Genomic DNA, 24,330 nt, shown 5'->3' with positions numbered 1-24,330 from the left:
GCGATTGGCATTATTAAAAATTGATTGGCGGCGAGCGTTTAGCAGGGTGGCGAGGCGGAGAGGAAAGGTTTGACAGGCAGGAGTGAAATGAAAGGAGGGCCTCAGCGGACACACTGTGGAAAGGTCTCACTGGGGGACAGACAGTGTGTGTGCATGTGTGTGTGTGTGGGGGGGGGGTGCATTTGTATGTACAAGCTTGTGTGTGAGGCTGAGAAGAAATTCTGCAAAGAACATTTTGTAGTGAGGCTTAAGAGTTTGAAAACCCACACATACTGTGCTCCTATGTGTGGATTTTTGCAGCTGTGTGCGTGTGCATGAGCATGCGTGTGTGTGTGTGTGGCATGTGTGTGTGTGTGTGTGCGTGTGTGTATTTCTGAGTACACAAGGTCCACATAGACCACATCATGATGGCCCAGGAGCTTCCAAAGGCAGACACAAAGATGATCCAAAGTCATAGTAGCTCTGCTGACCCAAAGTTACCTCTCTACCAACCTCCTGCCATCCCTCTTTCTATCATCCCCTTCACCCCTTTGTCTGTCCCCCTTTCCAACCCTTCTCTAGCTTTTCATCTCAGATCAAACAATATTTCCAGCCAATATTCCCAACAAGCTATTCCCCCAGTGGCTGTAAGTGCTACAGCTTTGGAGATTTTCAATACACTTTACCAGCAATTTGGCTGAGTGATTCTAAAAAAGTTATTTTGGGGATGGGAGGGGTAAAACATGTGCTGTTACATGTTGCTAACTGGTTTCTTTGTCTCTTGTTTTCTTCTTTTTCTCCCTTCTCTCTCTATTATTGGTCTGTCTTTCCTCTCTTCACTTCTCTTTCTCTGTATAACAGATGAACAGACCTATCCAGGTGAAGCCAGCAGACAGTGAGAGTCGAGGAGGTACTGTATTCTTTTCCTTCCTTTCCTCTCCCCTTTTCTTCCTTTGCTACCTTCTTCTTTCTCCCTTTGTTCTAGCCCTACAAACATACTGCCTGTGCGTATCAGCCTCACCATTATCTGTCCCATTACACGATGCCCTGTACCTCGACGCAGGCTGACAGCGTGGCCTGGCCGGACCCTCCAGTATTCAGAACACATTATGTAAACAGCGCTCTTCCTCGCCAGCGTCAGCCAGCATGGCCTCTAGCTCCTTTCTTGGAGTTTCATCATATGCACTGATGCATGCACATGCACACGTATACACACAAACACGCATCTTGTCATGCTTGAGGGGAAAACAGGTCACTATTTTGTCAAACACCTTTAATAACGCTCTCTACAACTTAGCAAATCCTATTTGACTAATGTCATAAGTTCATTCTAACCAAATGTGCTTCTGATTCAAACCAAATGAAATGTGGAGGTCTAGTCTGGTATTTTGTGTGCATTGCACTGTTTTGACAACTATGACAGCTTAAAGTACATTTCCTATGTCTAGACATGTAGTGACCTGCTCCTGACATCAATCAATGGTCTGTACAAGAGAAGATTGATGCAGTTTGACCATTTTTGGCTGGAGTCTTTTTAAACTTTGCAGTTTTTATATAATTGGCACCAGAGCAGTTCTTCAGCCACAAGACAGAGGGAGAGAAGGAGGCAAAAAAAGAAGAAGAGCATGCAAGGACTTGAAAGTTGATAAGCAGGAGAAGCATATGGGCTGAGAAAGAGGTTTTAGCCTGTAACGGGGAAAAAATGAAAACGGAAAGGAAACGAAATTGTGTGACATCCTCTTCTATTTAGTTTGGTGGCTCTCTGAGTATGATTGATGGAGCGGGAGGAAAGAGAGGTGAACACTGCGCGTGAGGAAGCAAAGTGAGGGCATTGCAGGACGTCAATACCGTGGTCTTTTCGGGGGGTTTGTCTTCCTCTGTAGATACTATATGTCCTCAGCCCACTTCTACCAAACTCATCTATTCTCCCAAATTTCTAAGATGATTTCTGTGTCTATTTCTTTGTCTGTCTCTATCCCATAGATTTTCTCTGAAAATACAAAGTCAGACATGGTATTGTCATTTCTATTGCAGTGGATGAAAAAGTACTCTGATTCTTTACTTAAAGGTCACTTATTATACTCCTTTTCAATAAAGTAATATGGGTCTCTGAGGTCCCCAAAACTCTTTGATTTTTTTTTACTAATAATACCACTGAGATTATGTATTCTAGCATGCCTCCACACCCCTCTGTTTCTGCCCTGTTCTCCACGGGCTGTTTCTGTGCTCATGCAAACGAGCTGCTACTCCCCACGCCCCACTCCAGAACTGAGTGTGACTTTCTGGCCGTGATACAATGCAGGATTATATGGCCGCAACAAGAGAGACTGAGGCTTGTTGGCATAATTCATATTCATACTGCAACAGAGCTGTAGTAGCTTCACTAATATTAGTGTTACAGTAACATGAAGTGTATCTGTGGAATAGAATGGATACATTAGCCTGGGTTTGATTTTACACACTCTGCCAATACCGAGCCACTACAGCTTCATGGTCTGAGCTAGTTAGCTTCTTTGGTGATAATTTAAGTTACACAATGTTACCAAGTAAATGAACTGTTTTGCAGTAGTTTTTGTAGTAAACAACATAAATTTGATTTGATTTAAAAGTTTATTCAGTAGGTTTCAGTGGGTTAGGGCTGTCTGTCTGCTTGGGGGAGGTCTATCTAAGATACAGTATATACATATATATAATATATATTCATATTCATGTTGAAAAGACATGGGAAAAGTGCATTTTGCATAACATGTGCCCTTTAAGTGGGTATTATCAGCAAAAGTATCACAACTATTGAATGTTTTACATACAGTTGGGCAGTTTAGTCCAGTGGATTGCAAACTTAAGGGTGGGCCCCCTTCTGCAGGTCACAAAAAAAATCTGGCTGGCCATGAAATTATTAAAGAAGTTAAAAGTTAAAAGTTTTGCTCTATTCTGAATAGTAGATCATTTCATCTCTTTGGACCTCAAAAAGCCATTTGAATAAAACCATCTGAGAAGTTTAGAGACGAAAACACTCTTTGGTCTAAGTGCTAACAACTCATAGACATCTGAAATATTAAAAAATCTCCAACTAGGCACTGCTTTTTGTAAGGAGTTGGAGCTACTCATTTAATCTTTTTATAAGTTTATATGTTTTTTTTAATGTCAAATCTTAACATGAAAAGCAACGAGTAATTGATGTCTAGTGAATGTTATGGAGTAAAAAGTACAATACCTCCATCTGAAATGTATTAGTATAAAGTAGCATACAATGGAAATACTCAAGCAATGTGCTGTTACCTCAAAATTGTACAATATACTTTGTTACTTTCCAACACTGACTGATTTATAATGTTAGGGACAAAGGAACAGCTAAAAAGTGCAACTGATAATCCTGTGAAACAATACAATGTACAGTATATGTATACAAATACATTTCATGGTTCCCTTGTAATATTTGGTAATACCCCTGCCAACTGAATATGACAGTAGAGGGAAATCAGGAAGAGTCATTGTCATATGCTGTCTGTGTGTTTGAGAGAGAGAGAGAGCTGTTCATCGTTGTTGAAACTCTAAGTCTTCTTGGTGTATATTGATTTGCTCTCTAGCTGAATATGAGCGTGTGAATATGAGTGTGTGTATGTGTGTGTGAGTGTTTGTTAACAGTCCTTTCCCAAAGAAAGATGTAATGTTTATTGGTGCCTTCCCTGGAGAACTGTTGACTTCAGCCACCAATGAGGTGTGTACTGTGTGTGTATGTGTGTGTGTGTGTGTGTGTGTGTGTGTGTGTGTGTGTGTGTGTGTGTGTGTACGAGAAGGTTGGGCGGCAAACATTTCAAGATTTGTGCATGCGTGCGTGTGTGCAGGCGGGGGTATGTGTGTGTGTCCTCCACCCCTGATGTGCGCTCCACTCTTGTAAACACCTCAGCACCACCACCACCAACCCCCAACCCCCCCAGTGCAAGGCCAGAGCGCAGATTAGTCTTGTTGACTCGGCAAGGACACCCTGTCAGGCACAGGCAGCGGGGAACGGACCCTAAGCACGCAGGCACGCACACATACACACACACACACACACACACACACACACACACACGTTAATTTGCAGAGCGTATTCAGAGGCAATTGCACCAAGGCTCATTAATTTTTCCACATATACATCCATTTCCACAAAGCTCAGATTCTGTGCAATGTAAAAACAGACTGCCTTGCACACTGACACATCTGCTACTGTTGAGCCCTAACACACTTTGAACGTCTGCCTCACGATTTCCCTCAAACACTTATTCAGTGACTCAATCACAGCATCATGTGCCGACACTAATGAACCAACGCTCAGCAGCCTATATTTTATTAAAGCCAATACATGTAGAATTTGTATCTGATTATATCATCCTCTGATTCATTTTTACAGCAAAAAAAAGTTTGTTAAAGAAACTTTTGAAAAAGACTTGGTTTAGGCTCGTGCTGCTTTCACAGGCTTCTCAGTAAACGTTCCTAAATGCCTATTATTCCTCCAAGATAGAAGAGAACAACCGTATAGTAGTTGGTATGTGTCTATAAATGAGAAATAAACCAACAAATATTATAAATTGGTATGACTGGATATGTTTTTTATGATCTAACCCTGTCCAGAAAACTACACAAAAATGTGTACCATCCCTTCAGTGTAACAACAGGTTATCCTCTCCCCCAACCTCACATATTTGTAGCTGTTTGCTGGATTCAACATAACCTTTGACTTTCACATATAACTTGTTATTTCTATTGCAACATATTTATTTTTTTCTCTCATTTATTTGTTTCACAGTGCAACTTGCTGTCTCATTATTGTGGAGCAAGCACTGGCATCCTGTCTGTGATGCACATTTAATAATACTAACAAAATGTGTTGCTTTATATAACTGGAGCCCCCTGGAAAGACTTTTTGCAGCCTTAACTTAGACTTCAGTTAAAGTTTATTCATCCCTTGACTCAAGGAAAGGCACACCATCATGTCTGTCATATTTAATACTTGTGACAGACACAATTACTTACATACAGGTAGGAGTTTTAAATGACTGATGTGTAATTATTGGCTGATGGTGTGACAGGTCAGACCCATGGATTGACACACAAGTCGAAGTTAGTTTACAATATAATCATATCGTATCATATATTATGCCTACTCAGTTCTATGAAAATAAATGTATCTTTAACATTTACAATACCTAATGTTAAATTAGTTAAATGAGAAATACTTAAAGGTAGAGAAAGTGAGAAAGATTGTTCAATAAACTTTGTGAGGTGAAAAGAATCAGATGTTCATACACAGCCCTGGCCCCATAAATGAGAAAGAAAGTGACTCAGACTGAGCCACAAAACACTATTCTAGCCAATCAGCAGGGGATGTTCGTAGAAAGTCATCAGAGCAGCTGCCTGTGTGAGGACATGGCAGTCTCCCGTCTCCAGCATCCATTGAATGGTGTCCTCTCAGCTCCCCGGGAGCTGCAGTTAACAGAAGGCTGCTTCTGTGGACACAGTGGACGCTGAATGCAGGTTGAGTGAGAAGTGTCGAGGCTGCACAGAGGCAGAGAGTGTGAATGGACTGTTGTGTTCACATGAGACAAAGTTTTTTTTTCACTCGTGATAATGTGTGAGAGGAACAGAAGTGACTGCCATATTTCTTTTTTGGTTGTTACTTTGGTGCATCAATGACTTTGGGAGACAGAAAATTCTACAGGAGCATGAAGACTTCTTTATAGACTCAAATCAAGTGTATTTTGCACAGGGTAAAAAGCACCCACCACCACACAGACCATTCAGTACTTCCAACTTGGCTCAGCACTACATCTAACTAATTCGGCAGTGTTCGTGTGGTGGGAATCCAGTGAGGGATCAGGTCATTAACACTGGTTAGCAACTAGCAAGTGGAGTGTGTGGAGTGTGGTGAGATTTGGGTTTTAATAGCGTAAACCTAGTGTCCACTGATAAGCTTGTTGTTGGATAAATAGAAGCAGCTGGTGACTTCATGTGTATGTGAGGAGCCATGTGGCTAGCTACAGCCTTTTCAAGCCAATGGTGGTGTTAGCCATGACAAAGACAGCAGGGCGGGGAACTCTGGCTACTATAAATTGGGAAAAATGCAAAACATAATGCTGTGCACAAAGACTGGTGGAGTGGTGAAATTTCAGGTGTGGCTGGCTGCCATAAACCAATGAGCAGGCCATTAGCATTGATTCATTTTCTGGTTCATTTGTAAACTTTGGCACACAAAGTGCTGTACTTGCTACCAGTACAGCAGGAAAGGAGTTGCCTAAAACAGAAAGAGGATTGCTTCATTCTGCCTGGTTTTGGCATGGCAATATCACAGTGCAGACAGTATGAAGATTCATATTAGCCACTTATCTAAAATGTTAAGCCAGACAAGTTGAAAGCTAAGTGTGAATAATTAGCCAATAAAGGTATTTTTGTCACTAACTTTGCACTAACACATATTTACTGCAGACACAAACTGAGAAAGCAGTATTAAATATGATATGAAGGAGCACTGTTATGTTACCATCGGGCAGCTTTGCTGTAACACAATCATCTGTGACCCATGTGGGCATCATGCCACCTGTGTGTTCTTATAGGACAGAGACAGCATATATCTTTGGATCAAATATCTACGTGTTAACACCAAACTCACAGTTCTTTGCAGCCTTACAAAGCATTTTAGCAGCTTCCAACTGTTTTGGTTTTACAGCCCACAACTTTGCTATTTGGGTCATTCTCATCAACTACATTTTCAGACACAGCAGGAAGCTGTTCTCAGTGGAGATTATCTCACTGTACACTACCTGCTCAGCACCAAACAGCAAAGAGAAGTTGGTGACTATCATGTGAACAAAGTGAAGCATTTAGCAGCTAAACAAACAGTTCCCTGAGGAGACCAAAACAGAGGAGAGTGAATGTTGGACTTGCATTCATTAGGTGGCCACAAATTTATGAGGCTATTATATGCCAAATATTATAAAGATATAAGTTTTGTTAGGGAGCGCTATCCCCAAGTCACCAAAAAGGAAAAAAAATCTGACTAGTGCTAATTTGATGAATTCTAAATATGTGTTTGTAACATGAACAAATAGGTTGATAACATGTCATCTTTCTTTCTTAATTTTCATTAAGGTCATTTGTTGCATTTTATGATATGTTTTTGCATGCAGCTAGGGATGAAGACAACTGCTGCTGTCACAGGGAACATGATGTGTATATAAAAAGGTATCTCTCATCCTCTGATGGTGACCTATTCCTTCTTTCTTTTAGAAGACAGAAAGCTTTTTGTGGGCATGCTCAACAAGCAACAGTCAGAAGATGACGTGCGGCGCCTTTTCGAGTCCTTCGGCAGCATCGAGGAATGCACCATCCTCAGAGGTCCCGATGGAAACAGCAAAGGTGAGTTTATAGCTGTTTATGACTTTGAGCCAGCAGAGTTTTCACAGGCTACTGCACAGAAATGATTTGGCCTTTCAAAGTTGGTGACTTTGCAAAGTTCTCCTAAACCACTCCATGTTGAGTGGTGTCAAAGGGGGCTATTTCACAATCATCAGAGGAGTGGTTACATAAGAATATTGTAGATTCTGTAAATTTCAACAGTAAATGCCATCGTAAAGCTTTGTCCACAGGGATGAGAGATATAAACCAGCAAGTCTTTACAGATGAACCCCATTAACCTTATGAGTCAACCTACATCACTCTGATAAAGAGAAAAAAACTTAAGTTAACCTCCTTATTAACCACTGGGCTTCATGTCATGCCAGAAAAATGTCCTTTCAAAATGTAGTCAGAGTGCTACACAAGTTCAGTGCATGAAGTTCATCAGCGAGCTTAGCAGCCAATCAATGTGGCCCGATGATAACTAAGCCTGATGATTACAGTGGGCTTGATCATTCTGATTCCTCCGTGAAGCTCCATTAACAAGGCCTCATCAGCCAGCTTACTCGGCTAAGTGGGCTTTAGCTCAATAATTACTGGGAACTTGATCACTCAAATTCATCAACGGGGCTTGTCAATAGTAAGCGACACCAGAATGCTGTGGTATTTTAAGCCCCATCAGAGGATCCCCAAGTTGTTAATGGTGTCAGAGTGGCATGTTTAACTTGCTTATTTGAGCGTCAATCAGCAGCTGATCCAACTGCTTTAATACTGTAATATTCTTTTCAGATAACTTTTTTCTTTTTAGTTTTCCACTGTCTCTTTTCCCGCTTACTTATTGTCTCCTCTTACTCTTTTTTAGGCTGTGCATTTGTAAAATATTCTTCTCATGCTGAAGCTCAGGCAGCCATCAGTGCACTACACGGCAGCCAGACAATGCCTGTGAGTAACTGTGTGTGTGAGCATGTAGATTTTTGTGAGAGAGGTGAGTCACGGAGAGATATGAGTCACATAGTGTTTAATTACCTTCTAAAAAGTTAAGCTATACTTTATTAATCCCAGTGAGGAAATTTGTCCCCTGCCTTTGACCCATCAGGGGCAAACTACAGCTTTAAAACTGTTGGCTTGGCAGGATATATGAGAGGAGTTGATGAAAATCAGAGCACATGTAAGAAACTCTACACAGAGACTTCATTCAGTCTTAGCGTCATTCAAATGCAGGGTATTGTTGCTAAAAGTCATCAGTGTTAACTACTCAGCTTCCTCCTTCTTTGTCTTGTCTTTGTCTTCTTGTGGTCAAAGAAATTAAGCCAATACAGTATTTATATGCTTTTTAGAGTGTGCAAGTGCAAACAGAAGCTTATGTCATGTGTCCATTGGTACACACTAACATGTACTGCCTGGCGTTTGTGTGTTTATATGTGTGTGGGTGGATGGGTGGGTGCACAGGGTGCCTCATCCAGTCTGGTGGTGAAGTTCGCCGACACGGATAAGGAGCGCACCATCCGCCGCATGCAACAGATGGCTGGTCAGATGGGCATCTTCAACCCTATGGCCCTGCAGTTTGGAGCCTACGGAGCCTACGCTCAGGCAAGACGCTCCGCAAAATGTCTTTTTTATCCACAGTTATTTATTCAGTGAACCACGGAGATTAAGTGAAGAGCTTCAGCCAAGCTCACATATGAATTTGCAAAAACAAAAAAGATGATCGACCTCCAACAATAATCTGTACTGGATATAGATGTGATGTTTAATGTCTGTATTCATTTACTATATATCATTTAGTACGAATGAGGTGCACATTTTATACAATTCAATACTCTGTACTTATTCATTTATACTTACTCTTCCTTTTTTGTCTCTTAAAGGAGAGGTTCACATTATTTTAAGTTTGTCCTAAAACAGTAGTCTGGTGCAAAATTCCCCATTGTGGGACTAATAGAGGAATATCTTATCTTATTGATCTGGTTCATACTGGCCATACGTCTCAATGGATGGAGCAGGTGCACCCAGGTGCAGACTCAATGATGAGGAGAAAGGGATATGATATAAATAAAGTATTTATTATAAAGACTGGGAAAGGGAATGCAGACCTGGTAGGTGTGGGCAGGTAGCTAGGAAACTGGGGCTGGGGCTTGGGCTGAAAACTGGGAACCAGGAGCTGAGGCTTGGGCTAGAAACTGGGAACAGGGGTCTGAGGATTGAGCTGGCAATGGAAAACAGGCAACAACAGGGAAACAGCATAAATGCATGAGAAGTGCCTTGAAGCATCGTAAACTGACAAGTAGCAGAGTCTACGATCTGGAAGACTCAAAGTGGCAGGGCTGAGTATTTGTAGAGGGCTTTATTACTGTTATGAGTTGCAGCTGGTGTGGTTGGGGGTGACTGGGAGGCAGGAAAGATAGGCAGAATCGCTTGGGAGGACAACTGGAAGGAAGGACAGACAGTGTCACTCTGGAGGGCAAACAGAAAGGCAAAACAGCTTTGGAGACAGACAAGACGATCAACCAGATCAGCAGAGCCCCTCTGGATATATGTGGGGCCGCTCTGGAGGTCAACCTCATGTCAGGACATATGGGCAGAGTCATTTTGGAGGTTGACCAGACAGTAAAGGTACAGGACTGGAGGCCAGCTGCTGGAATGTAGGACCAGAGTCTAATAGCTGAAGTACTGAACCAGAGTCCAGTGGCTAGGAGACAGACAGGTGAGCTGGTACAGCAGGCTGCTGAAGCACAGACATAGGAAACCACTACAGCACAAGAACGGGCTGGCTATCAGCAGGAGTGGCCAACGGATCAGGAACAGACTGGGCATCAGCAAAAGTGGCCAACAGCTTGGGAACAGGAACAGGCCGAGTGTCGGCAGGGTGGTCAACGGCTCGGGAACAGGCTGGGCTTCAGTAGTGACACTGTGCAAGGGAGAGTCTGTGGTGCATAGAGAAACACAGGATTGTGACAATACTGGGGACACAATCTACAGTCCTTGTTTGTTCTGTTCAAAAATACATTCCAAAGTTTATCTGAAATAAGTATGAGGCTTCAGTAGTCTGAGTTAATCAAATCATGTGGGTATTTTCTTTATCTTCGTCCTTTGAGTACAGAATTCTCTTTTTGTGCTTCCCCAATGTTTCCATGCTGTGCTGCGGTGGAAGGATAGTAACACAAAGATGGATTTTGGTACTAAAAAGATTGCAACTTTAAAGATTTTCACTTGGTGTGTCGAACTCAGACTACTGAAGCCTCATATTAACTTCAGATACAGTTTAGAATGTATTTTTGCACAGTAGAGGACTGTGGATTTTTCACCACATTATTAGGAAGGGATCTCCTTATGACTAGTATGAATGCAAAGAGTTTGTACATCTGGGCATGTGAAAATTGTGAACCTATTCTTTAACTTAATCTCTAAGTCTTTCCCCATTTTCTTTTTATTAATCCTCATAATTGCAATCTCTTCCACTTTGTAGGTGCAGCAGCAGGCAGCGTTGATGGCGTCCGTAGGCCAGGGGGGCTACCTCAGTCCAATGGCGGCCTTTGCTGCTGCCCAGATGCAGCATATGGCCACCATCAATGGCCTCCCAGGAGCACCGCTGACCCCCACGTCAGGTAACTGTGGTAAAAGATCAGATATTAAAGCACCATAGTTAGTTTTTATGTATTTTTCTCTGTCAAGGAAATGGAAACTATTACACTAAACATATAGATATTTGAATATATTAAAGCAGAACATTTGTAGAATATATTTTTCCTGCCTTGCATTACAACAGCTGAAATACAGCTTTTTTTAACTTGTATTTATTCAATCAATTAATCAATCAATGTCAAGCTAACATAACTATAAGGCAGTTATATTTTACAAATCAGCAAAACCATCATATTTGTATGTACTGTGTCAAAAACTACCTGCTTTCTCACATTAGTTCCTAAAATATTTAGTTTCATTATCTGCTGAGCATGTCTCTCTATTTTCTTCCACTTTGCACTAGCCAATAAAACAACATTAGCCAAGTTTACAGATAAGGCAAAAAGGTACATCGGTCAGACAGACAGCACTTACAAGCGCCATTGAATGCAGAACAAGGTGCAACCTGTTCTGTCCTGTTCAACCACTTATGCACTAAGAATTGTAAATTTAAACAGATCAATATTTTGTATTAAATATTCAGTTTTTGACATGTTTAAACTGTGGTCCAAATTTTGAATAAAATATAACAGTCCAAAGAGCATTTATCTGGTGCATCTGATATTTCTCTGTCAAATTTATGTCAACATAACACAACGTTCATCTGCATCAGAAAACCGACCGCAAAGAAAATATTTTTTACAATCTAGATTAAAATGTCTATGACTTCCAATGAATAGAAAATAACATGTTCCTTGTTGACCTCAGTGTTGCATTGCTGTGTTGAGGAACACAGTGCAGTGGATTTAAATGGGTGTATTTTCACATAGAATCTCTACTAGATATGAAGGGGTTGCAAATACACATGACACACTGTGTGGCAATTAACTGAGGAAATAAAATTGGTATCCAGTTGATATCATCAGCAGACTGTTCTCTCACTGTTCTCATACAACATGTCTAAGATTAGCATCTAATACTTGTTGTTGTGTCACAGTAAGGGCCATACTGGGACAAGAAATCAGTCCTGACATTTAGTGTCTTCACCAGCCCCTCTGACATTTGCAGAGTTACTAGGTGGCCAGTCAAAGCAAAACTTCTCCACAATGCCTTGGTGGGTAATGCTCATTGTTTGTCTCTGTCTTCCCTTCCTCCCTCCCTGCTCGCCTGCCCTGTGGCTGCAGGTGGCAGCACTCCTCCAGGCATCAGCGCCCCCACAGTGACCAGCATCCCTTCCCCCATTAGTGTAAATGGTTTTACTGGCATGCCGCCCCCGCAGGCAAATGGACAGCCCCCTGCAGAGGCTGTCTTCACCAACGGGATACACCATTACCCTGGTAAGTCTGATGAATTCAGGGGCACATATGCAACACAACAAAACTCTCAGTGGTACGGAAAAATATCAAAATAATGCAGTACGCATTATAAATACACTGTTATGTTAAGCCATTATTACAAAACAAGGCAAAAGCTTCAATCCGTCTAGACACACTCTGCAGTAAACTCATTCATTGTAACAGGAGAGTGTGCATGCTGCCAGCTTACAGGCGTGAATTGCCTTGAAGCACGTTCAGGAGGCCGAGGCCAGACAAACGTAGCCCAAAGACAGTGAGCATGTCGACGAGATGAGTGTTTGGCAAAGGTGCTTAAAGGCTGCTGGAGCCTAAGTATGCGCTTGTGTCATGAGCCGTGGCTTTTTGGTTTTTGTCTGTGAAGAGGTGGAAGAAAAATGTTTCTCTTTTTTCCTTTTGCACTCTTGTCTCCCCAGTGTTGCAGGAGGTGGTTTTTAGGGAGGACTCGGAGAAAAATGGCTTGGGCGTGGCTCCGCGGAGTTGTTTTGGGGTTCAGGGTGGCTGCTTCCTCTCTTCTCTTTCTGAAGGTAGCGCTTCCATCCTTTTCCCCGATTCCCTGATTCCCCATCCCCACACCCCTCAACCTACTTCTCCCCCTTTATTCTGGCTGGCTGAACCATTTTTCAGTGTTGATGTTAGTCCCCAGTGTATTCAGTATTTCTTTGGGTTTTTAGTAATAGTGGGGTTATTGGTGTGTGTGTGTGTGTGTGTGTGTGTGTGTGTGTGTGTGTGTGTGTGTGTGTTCTCAGTGATGTACTTAATGTGCATGTGTACAGATGGGTAGTTATAAAGTGTGGCACAGCCAGCATCTGTGGTAGTTACTAGTGTGTTTTAAAGGGCAGGGAGAGTTATTTTGTTTACATTTCATTTTAAATTAATTAACTTTATACATGTGAAGTGACAGCAACAAGTGCATCCAGTGCAGTCTTGTGAGTGTGTGTTGTAATTGTCCTGTTTTACATGTTGAAGTACAGTCAGGGAAATAAGTATATTTCTTATTTTATATAATAATGTTTGATAGGATGTGTGTATAATAGTTACAAGTTCGGTACACCTGTTTTCCATTCCTGTGGTGATAGTGGAGCCATGTGTTGTTTTTGTGTTTGAACTGTGGTCTTTCAAAGTTACTTTTCTGGGGGAGGGAAAATGAGCTACTTTCGAAATGCTTTGGGAGGAACATTAAGTAAAAAGCCCAGCAAGAGAGGGAGATTTAGAATTCAGTTCCTAACACACTGAAAGCGAAGCGAGTTGACACAGCACTGTTCGGCTCTCTAACCTTTCTGCTTTTCTTCCCCTGTCTGTTCTTCTCTCCATCGCCTCTGGTTTCCTTCCCTCCTCCCTCTCACCCTTGTTATATATTACTCTCGCCTTCCTCTGTGCCCTCTCCTCCTCCCCTCCATCTTCACTCTCCCTCCATCTCTCTCCTGATCTGTCTGTCTCAATTCTCTCACTCTACCCCCCCACTCCCCCTCCCTCCCCCGTCCCCCAAACACACACAAACACACATATACCTACATCCATCCATGCTCCACTCCACCTCCTCCTTCTTCTTCTTCGTTTCGCTGTGTCTCTTTTGGAGCAGCTCAAAGTCCCACTGCAGCTGATCCTCTCCAGCAGGCTTACACAGGAGTCCAGCAGTATGCAGGTCTGTCTGTCACTCTCACGGCAGCACTGATCTGTCTGTGCATTCGTGCATCTGTGAGAAATTATGCATCTATGTGTGTGTGTGTGCATATGTGATCCAGTGAGACAGAGAAAGCAGATTTATCTTTGTTTGAATTTGAATTTTGATCATGTAACATTAAGTGTTGCCGTCGTACTACATCCATTTATTTTTCCTGCTGTTTTGTGTGTGCAACATGTAGACTCTATTGTCTGTTATCTGATCGATTGCCTGCTGTGCCCCTGCATATATCACATTGTTTGTATGTATCCATTGTTTGCGTGTGTCTGTGTGTTTGTGTGTGTGTGTGTGTGCGGCCCAAGTGATGACTGTTATCTGATCCGCGGTGTGTGTTTGTGTGTGTGTCTCAGCAGCCTACCCTGCTGCATATGGCCAGATCAGCCAAGCCTTCCCCCACCCTCCGCCCATCATCCCACAGCAGCAACGAGAAGGTAACACACACGCACACACATGCACACGGCACACCATTCACTAATCGAAGGCATAGACACATTTTCATGTCCTTACTGAAGACAATCATACATGCATTTTCTCAGTTTATCTTTTGTCTGGTTGCCAGTAGCTACAGTTTTTGGAATAAAAATATCCAATCCATTTACAGTACTCACTCTGTTTTCAGGGGCAATTTCTTGCCAGTAAGCACTTTCGAAAGCAAAATATTCTGTATACTCATAATAACACAGAGTATAATATATCATCCTGGACTAATTAGAGAAGATCGACTTGCTTGAACTCTAATTTCTCAGCTTTAAAACCTGTCCAAAAGAGAATTACTTAAAACAGATTAAATAATGAAACAGGTAATAAAGGATAAAAGATATTTGGAAAGTCAGGTTGTGCTGCAGTGGTTAGCTTGCAGTGGGATAACTAACTTTACTATCACTACTGCACACTACACAGCTGTAAACCTATTCATGAACCCAATGACCTCCTGGTTTGGGACATTCATGCTTGGGACCTTACTGCCCTCTTGTGGATAACACAAAACATCCCTTCAACAGACAGGGCACCCCAGAGATTACCATTTAACATTTTGTGGTCATTTGTAGGATACGTGACTACTATGAGTAGTAAACCCATGACTTTTCCATTACAGCAAACCAACGTAAAACCACTCAGTCAACCACAGTCATTTCATGAGATAAACTGCTCTGCATGTCTGCTCTTGCAACTGATGATCATAAACTTGACTTACTTGGCCTTATATTCAGAAAATGTATTTCAGAAGTATTTTTTTATAGATGCAATGTGTAGAACTTAGTGGCATCTAGGAGAAATGATTTGGCAGAAATGGAATTAAAATAATTACTCAGTGCACAATCCCCTGAAAATACGAATTATTGTGTTTTGGTGGGTCCTTTTCCACTAAATCTAGATGCCATTTAATCCTGCACACTGCACCTTTGTAGCCTCTGAAAATTAGTTTCAAATCCTGGTTATCTTTCTTTAATATTAAAAAAGTCACAACTAAATAAGCAACACTCAAATTTAAACTTAAGGGGGAGGGGACTTAGATATTACTTATTAAGAATTTTACACTCAAAAACTGACTCCACTAACCTCATCATGAGGGCTGTGTGGATGTGGTTTGATCAGATTTAATTGACAGTTCCCTAAAATTGCAAGCAAACTGCTTCACGACTCTCATCACATTTAGATGCAAATGTTGCTAAATGCTGCTTGGTGCATGAAAGTATGTGACATCATGTTTTTCCAACTATTCAGAAAAAGAAATCTCTTGTGTGAAACACTCAAAACTTTGGCAAAAAAGAAAAAAAAAATTGGGTACTCGTTCATTTGAAGTAAGAAGCTGCTTGACAAAATAGGTTTTTCACTGAGATTCACTCTTCTATCCTCCTTATGTTTTTTCTCTGTGCCTTCAGGTTTCTTGCTGTTTTGCATTTCCTTGCTGTCACCTCTGAGTCCCCTCCTACCGTGGTCTACCTGTTTTTTCATTCTTACCCCACGTCCTCCTCTCTCTCCTTGTCTCTCTTTCTCTGACCTTTTCCCCTTATCTCTGTTTTTCTCTACCCTGTCTCTCTCTGTCTCTCTCTGTCTCTCTCTCTCTGTTTCTGTGTGCAGGACCAGAGGGTTGCAACCTGTTCATCTACCACCTCCCTCAGGAGTTTGGGGATGGAGAGCTGATGCAGATGTTCCTGCCTTTCGGTAATGTCATCTCCTCCAAAGTGTTTGTGGATCGGGCGACAAACCAAAGTAAATGCTTTGGTGGGTAAAAATGAACAAAACCAAAAGATTATTTGATTATTTATTGATTATTCTTTTTTACTAATCACCTTCTTTACTGCAGTCAACACCCCCTCCCTAACCTCTCAACACCCCCTCCCTTAAACCAAATGAAAACAAAACACTGGATTTGTCTACAGTTGTGCAAAAGCTGGATGTTACTAAAAAGAATGAATGGATAACGAGTGTGTCTGGATTTTCTTTAAATCATTAAAGCTGTTTTCCTTTTGAAGCTTCTCGTTTTGATGAATATTTCAATGATATATAACTGATACAACACTTAGATCACAAGTCAAAGTGATCCAGATGAAGAGAGTTTGTGGTTACGTTGCCATTGTGCTTTTTTGTGACATTAAATACAGATGATGGTATTTGTCTATGAGGATTGTGGGTGACTCTCTGTCTCTATCTCTCTATCAGTTTTTACCTCTGTAAGCAAAAGCAGTACGGTACAGCATGCAAAGATAGAGAACTGCTGTCTCACTTTGTGCCACTGACAGCACAATTTAGCAGAAGGTATAATTATGTGGCATAATATAAATGGATTGTGAGGAATATTTAATGGAGAGTCCATCAGGTGCAACCCATTTGCAAAAGTAGCGTTTGCTCATTAATACAACACAAAATTAATGTTGTATTATTCATGTTGCAATTTTGAGATGCAGGATTTAATTTGTGATTTTGATGCTTTTTCATTTAAAAGTTGAAGTTAAAAAGTGAAACGTTAAAAAAGATATATATACAGTATATAGCACAAGTGTGCTGTGGTTTTGCTTTTAAATCCCATCACCGAGTTCATACTGTGATTTTACTTGCATGCCACTCTGTTATTATTGTGATCCTATTGTTGTTTTTGTCATATTGTTGTTATACAGACATACATGGATACTATATAAATTACATTAATGCTTAAGATATGCTGTATTATGTGGAGATGTATTTGATGCTAATTGTTCTTTGTTTTCTGCATAAATGAAATTGATTGAATTCCTATTGTTAAGGTTCATAGCTGTAATCACACATACAAACCCTGCTTCATCTTAATTAACCTCATCTTCATTATCCATTCTATTGTAACCCCAAACTCTCCTCGCGTCTTCATCTAACCACATTCCTCGCTCTCTTTCTCTCTCTCTCTCTTTGCCCTTCCCCCAGGATTCGTGAGCTTCGATAACCCAGGTAGTGCCCAGGCTGCTATCCAGTCGATGAACGGCTTCCAGATCGGCATGAAAAGACTCAAGGTGCAGCTGAAGAGGCCAAAAGACGCCAACCGCCCCTACTAGCCCCCGCCCCAGCCAGCCGCTGCCATCCCGGCGGCCGGGGCAGCCGTCGCACACAGGGAAAGACAGGTCAGACACCATGCTTAATTCATGTGAAGACATTTGCTGTCATTTCAGTTTGATATGTGATTAACTGAACCACTGCAGCAAATGCATATCATATTGACAAATGCTCTAATGGTAAGCCCATATATGGAGGTGCCTGAACATTATTATTATAAATGTTATATAATGCTTGCAGAAGCCTAATAATTAGCTGACCACCTGCAAATTGTTTGCAAAGAATAGTGATGAGATGTTATCTCTTTGCTGATAGTACAATGAGGCATTTGTAAATATTAATTCCACAACTATAATTATGACTCATTATTGTTTAAGATTTACTGCAGTGTCCAGTCAATCTACTTGTTATCTGTTATCTCTCTGGCAGCTACTGCATACATGCATAAGTGAAACACCCGACACACACTGGTGCAGTATTTAGTTACAAGCAGCCACCTCTGCTTTGTAGAACAGCTTTACAGTAAGTGACACTGTACGTTATCCTATAGGTAAACGATAATTGGTAAATGGTTCAGCGTGTTGCACAGGGAAGGAATCATTTCCAAGGGAGAGGCATTTATTACCCCTCAGGCGGGTAATTGTGCCGTTCCTCTTTGTCTCCTCCCTTCATCTGTGTGATGGAGAGTTTAGGCTGTGTCGTTCATTCACCACTGATGACTTCATTCAAGGGCAACTTATCACCCACTCACAAACTAACTGAACCATACCAGACAGTGTCTCGAGGCAAATCACTGCAGGAAGAATAGTGCAATCTCATATGAATGTGTCACGAAAAATATGTGGCTCCGTTCCTTTTGATATATCAAAACATTTTCATACAGAACATTAGAGAAAATTCTTTTTGTGTGAGATATAGAGTGGGAATTTAAATTGATAAACAAGTATAGTGTCATTTTGCACATTCTTAGTTTTAATAGTATATCCAAATAATAATAATAATGCACTATCAAGGTAAAGAGTAATTAGACTGATGGCTTTATATTCAGAAGGCTGTCTGGAGTGCTACATAACTTCTAATGACACAGGAGGGTTAAGATGTTTTGATTAAAAAAAAATCTTTATCATTTACAAAAGAGTACTGAGAAAGAAGTTTGTTTAAAACTGTCACTGCCAAGAGATTAGATTAGATTAGAAAGTCTTTATTGTCCCTGAGGGGCAATTTGATTTGCAACAGCAGTCGACAGCCAAATTCATACCATAAAAAAAAAAAATTAAAAACAAAACACAAAAACAAAAAACAGTACAATACATAGACTCTAAATTAACTCACCGTAGGATGAGCACTGATTTGTTTTCTCAGCAAAATGTTCTTTGTTTATTCATACCAGAACTTACAGTCTTTGTGCTGGCTAAGAAGCTTTGGAGAGGCAGGTGTCCTATAAATATGCTGCTCTGCTCCATCTGCATGTAAATACAGCTACAGTATAGAAGAAGAAAATGGGAATTACTGTATATTATGGAAGTAAGTGCAAAAGTGTTGAAAAAAACCATAAAAGCATAAGTTTCAGATACTTACAACTCACTCATTGAATATCAATATATTAAGTCATTTGAACAAAAACTATAAACTAAGAGGACTGCAGCTATACAAGCAGCCCTGTGTGGCTGTGGGAGTTAAATGCCAATGTAAACATGTTAACATGCTCACAAGGACAATGCTAACAGGTGGAATGTTTACCATGTTCCTCTTTTCATGTTTAACTGAATTGTCACAAACACAAAGTACATCTGTGAAAGATGAGAGTACCAATTAGTTTTTGGTCATGATCTAAACTGTTGGACAAATTGTAAATGTGACCTGGTTGTATCACTTGATGATATATAACACATACATTATGAGGTGAACATAAACATCTGTACCACTCAGTGTGCCAATTCTTCCAAAAACCATCAAAGCAGTTTCACTTCAAACCACAAATGTCAACTTCATAATGGCACTAGAGGGAAAAAACAAGGGATCACCAAAGTCATCAAAATCATACTACATCTTGTGGGAACCATGAATTTCTGCATAACATGTTGTCCTAATCCATCCCAGAGATGTATAGATATCTGACTGAATATGTGAAAAGTGCTGGTGGTGGCAGATGAAGTCAGGGGATCACTAAAGTCAACAGTATTCATCATCTGGGCACCACTGGTATTTGGGATCCATCCCATAGCTGTGGAGATATGTCACTAAAAAATGCAAATGTCATCCTCATGGTGGTGCTAGAGGAAAGTCAGGAGATCACCAAAGTCATTGGGTTTCTTCCAGAGGTTATACATGAAGGCCTGAACAAAAAAATGCCATGGCAACCCATCCGATAGTTGTTGAGATATTTCAGTCTGCCAACCCTTACATACTACTTGACCTAAACTATTTTTCATTTCTTATGTGCTTTCCAGGTTTTGTTGAGCTGAATCATATGTTGACTACTTGCTACCCGCCACTGAGTGCAAACTCAACATCTGGACCACTGAGGCTGCTTCAGAAACAGAGGAGAGAGAGAGAGAGCGATGACCCGAGTCAAGGACACCTCCTTTTGGATGTACTAAAACTTTGGCACTCAGAGAGAATTTGTACCAGCCTGGCTAGCCCCAGGACCTTTTCTTCTGCACACATATACACACCTCTTTTCCCCACAAAACACTGCTTGAATGACAGCTACCTTTTTCTGGACCACAAAAACTTTTACTTGAACAATGAGGAGAAAAGAAAAGTAAAAGAAACTATATCAAACCTACTTTCAATGACCAACCCCACTGAACTCTTAAAGGGAATATGGATGTCAAAAGTCCAACAAGAACAAAACAAACTTTTTAAAAAACTGAATAGAGGATTGCCGTAGGAGATCTTTCTGTAAGATGGTTTGAGTTTGGGGCAATTGACTTTTGAAGACCAATTTATAAGACTTGAAACACGAAGGGACAAATACTCGAAGCAAGAACTTAAGTAGGGAATGTGATATTTTCAGGACACAAATTGGCTTCGATTTGGGATGGCCATCTTTAGCTCGGAGTGCCTGTCCGTTTCCAGGGGATACCGTTGCCAAGGAGAGCCATAGCAACGGTCTCCAGGGAGTCTTACCTGTCATTCCTTAGTTGTTTTAGGGACCAAAAGACCAAACATTTTTATTGCTGAGGACTTGTAGCTCTAATATACTCGGACCACTGCATCTCTTTCAGTCAGTGTTAACTGGTTGAGGAGTTGCCCTTAAAAGAAGTGTACATTTCGAATATATACAACACATGTATATATATACATATATATTGCTGATATGCTTTTTGAATACAGGCAAAACTATTTCAGATGACCAAATGGGGTCTCTCACTTCGCTAGTTTACAATTACTCAAAATGTTTATTTTTTTCTCTTTCTCATTTTGTCTTGGGAGGGATGGAGAGTGCATGGGAGGGGCTGCTCCGTATCACAGCCTTATCTTTTTTAACTTGACATCCTAACCTCATAGATAGAATAACATCAGAAACGTTTGAAATATATGAACTTGTTTATATTTGCAGTACATATATATGTATAACAAGCATTCAAGCAAATGTATTCATATATACAGTATATATGGATAAATAGATATTAATCACAAACAAATATATGTATTTATATGCACATATTTTATATATGTGTGTCTGTATATAGAACGGCTACTGACTATGTTGAGCTGTAATTTTTTGTAGATTTTAGCTGGAGTTTGAAACATTGCTCTGCTTGGGAAGAATCGCAAATCTGGCAGCTCCCAAAACTGCAGGCATTCCTATCTCTGATTACCTATATGCTGACACACAATATATTGCTAAAAGATACATGTGTGAGAATACACATATGGTGTAAATATTATCTGAAAATGCAAAAAGCCACATCTCAGTAGCAGGCTTTAAGAGAATCAGGCTAAATGATTTTAGAGGAAAAGGACAATTATCTTCGACTCTATTCCAAACATATCTTTTGAGCTTCACACAGACACACACACACACACAGACACACACACACACATGCACACGCATACATACAAACACACAAACACACACAAACTTCTCTTTGAAACTTGAACCAAAATGATTACGTCTCACAACCCTTGCTCTCTTTTGCATTCAGTAAAGTGCATGTAGCGTATGTGCTGTCACCACGTCAAGGTGTGCCTTGTCACCTGCAGAATCTGCCATCAAACACTGTGCTCTCAAAAAAGAAGAAAAAAAAGGAAATACACACTACTGCAAGCAGCCAATGCGCTATTATGATGTCAAAACTACAGCCAGATTCATATCATTTCTCAGCCATGTAGAGAGCTTCAGTGCATGTCCACTTGAACAAACTGTCCGACCACTGTTGGTCCATCAATGTCTTTAAAAAAAAAAAAAAAGAGCATTTAGAACTAATGTAGACTCATGCGATTACACTTCAGATAAAAGTGGGCATTAGGTAACCTGTTGACACAGGTACTAACTATCGAAGCTGTGTGCAGGGCACCTGTGACTACGTTCCACTGGTTGGAGTCAAAATTAGGGTAAAGTTCAGGGTTACGACTGACATGACATGACTTCATAGGAGAAGTGATTGAGCTTATTCGTCCTGGCGTTAGGTTTTAATGGTTATGAAGGTGATGTAATATTGATGAATATGTTATAATTAGAGAGCTGGCTTCCGAATGAACAGAATAAGGGAGGAGGTTTTATGTACTTTCCCATCCAGCAGTTAATGTGTGGCTTTCTGCTGGTAATACTTGACACGAAGCATATCCTTTAAAAGATGTTATATTGCCTTATGTTATATATTCTTGTGCAATTCAATATAAGCATAATGAAACTGTAAAATGAAGCAATAAGTGTGAAAAGCCATTTATCCATCACAATTGCTGTATCACCGGCTAGTTTCATATTGCTTTAGCGTACAGTTTCTCATAATAGTCTACAAAAATGGTATGAACACCTACTATATACCTGCAAAAGGTCAACAGACTCGGATTTATTGGACCCTGCATTCAACACATATTCAGCTGGTGGAGATTACTCAATGAATATTTATAGATATGAATATTTATAAGGCTATATGACACTTTGGAAGACAATGCTTCCTGTTGGGTGCTGTTACTAGTTTTCCTATAAACTGCTCATTATGCCATTTCCCCCCGTGTCTGTGTCTAACCTTTTTAGCTGATTGAATAATTTAACATTTACATTTACCTTCCAAATCCAGTGAGGCCAAAAGATGCCACTACACATCGGAGAATGCCTCTATTTGTGTGCACTTCGTGACAATGCCCTTAGCATGGCATACAGTGCAAACCCGATGACCATCATGATCATTTTTTGCTCTGACAGTATCCAGGGTGGGTTAGTACAAAACATCCACCTGACCTGTCCTTGAACTAACAATAACAGCTAAAGTTAAATGTCATATGTCTGATATCCCTGATCGCCACACTGTGTGCCCTCTTTGACTATCCGCTCCCCACCACTGCTCCAAGAAAAACTGAAAAAGGTGTCGACACGGTCGGCGCTTTTCTAAATGGTTTGTTTGAGCAATCACTCATGTCTTTTCACCCAGCCCGTGTTTCCATGTCGAGTGAAATAACTGAGGGGAAGCAGAACGACCACAGGAAACTAAGAATGCCAAGCACCTCATCTTCATTTGCTCCAACTTTAAGCTGCAAGTTTACATGAGAAAAGTAAAGAAAAGTACAGTGGTTCAAAAACAACAAGAAACAGAGCAGAAGTTTGAATATAAATATATATATATAAATATATACATAAACCGATGAATATACTGTAAATTGTTTTTTTTGCTCTGTTTTCCTCTGTACATAGGTTTGCATATTTTATAGGACTTTTACTTCTATCTACAAGGACTGGATAAAGTACTTTAAATACTTTAAAAAAAATATATGAATGAAAACATGATAATGCTCATTAAAACCAGGTACAAAAAAAAAAAAAAAAAATAGTCGCTAGGATACGGTACAAACTGTAGGACCTGACCAAGGCATTTATCCAGAATACAGTCAGGGAGAGCATTGACCTCAGTTAGAGCTTAGACACACATTGACCTATTTTATAAAAGAAATACTTTGATGGGTTCTATTCATTTATTTATTTGTTTAGATATTTATTTATAAGTTATGTCTGAGATGATATGCATGCTTTCATGGCATTATTTTTCTATGAGTTGGTACGTGACCAAATAGTTTTTATATGACATGCATGGGCCACTGTTGTGGTCCACAGATGATCATTGTTCCTGTCTGCAGGACCATGCCTTCAGCACTTCTTAGATGATGGAGAAAACTGCTCCTATTGACCAAGTGATGTCAAAGACAGATCTGAATCATTTATTTATGTTTATTTATTTATTTATTTATGTTGTGTGTATTTATTTATTTGTGCTGTTTGACTCAAGATCTGAGCTCTATTATTGTCACTGATCAGTTTGCTTCTTAAGTGCTTCTTTGTATCACTACATCGCATACGGCCACTTTTCAGTATTTGAGAAACTCAGAATTTACCAACTTCCAAGGACTGAAACTACAGAAAACAATGCAGTCAGCAACTGTGTTTCTAAGCCTTATGTATATTTGTGTTTATAATTATATTGCTCTGTTAAAAAACAAAAACTTTGTTACAAGCTGGTTTTAAAAAATGCCAATTGGAAGAGTCCTCTTTTGGTTTTGAGCACTATTTGCCTCAATTTTAAAACATTTAAGCAAAGTCAACATGAGTTAGGCGCTCCCTCGTAAATTAAC

General features: G+C 40.4%; 1 protein-coding gene across 1 annotated transcript in view; it reads left to right on the top strand.

Annotated features, from left to right (window-relative positions):
* The window catches only part of celf4 (CUGBP, Elav-like family member 4), a 95,653-nt gene extending 75,537 nt beyond the window's left edge, over positions 1-20,116 (top strand). Inside the window, exons 3-14 of the mRNA XM_053315172.1 lie at positions 841-889; positions 7,246-7,374; positions 8,216-8,295; positions 8,803-8,943; positions 10,820-10,958; positions 12,159-12,311; positions 12,743-12,853; positions 13,909-13,971; positions 14,361-14,441; positions 16,093-16,236; positions 17,410-17,603; positions 19,986-20,116. Coding sequence (XP_053171147.1) covers positions 841-889; positions 7,246-7,374; positions 8,216-8,295; positions 8,803-8,943; positions 10,820-10,958; positions 12,159-12,311; positions 12,743-12,853; positions 13,909-13,971; positions 14,361-14,441; positions 16,093-16,236; positions 17,410-17,537 — 1,218 coding nt within the window. The 3' untranslated portion in view covers positions 17,538-17,603; positions 19,986-20,116. The remainder of the gene's footprint in view (positions 1-840; positions 890-7,245; positions 7,375-8,215; positions 8,296-8,802; positions 8,944-10,819; positions 10,959-12,158; positions 12,312-12,742; positions 12,854-13,908; positions 13,972-14,360; positions 14,442-16,092; positions 16,237-17,409; positions 17,604-19,985) is intronic.
* The last annotated feature ends 4,214 nt before the right edge of the window (positions 20,117-24,330 follow it).

Source organism: Scomber japonicus, chromosome 3, assembly GCF_027409825.1.
Source record: "Scomber japonicus isolate fScoJap1 chromosome 3, fScoJap1.pri, whole genome shotgun sequence".
NCBI lineage: Eukaryota > Metazoa > Chordata > Actinopteri > Scombriformes > Scombridae > Scomber > Scomber japonicus.
This window is presented reverse-complemented; position numbering and strand designations above follow the sequence as displayed.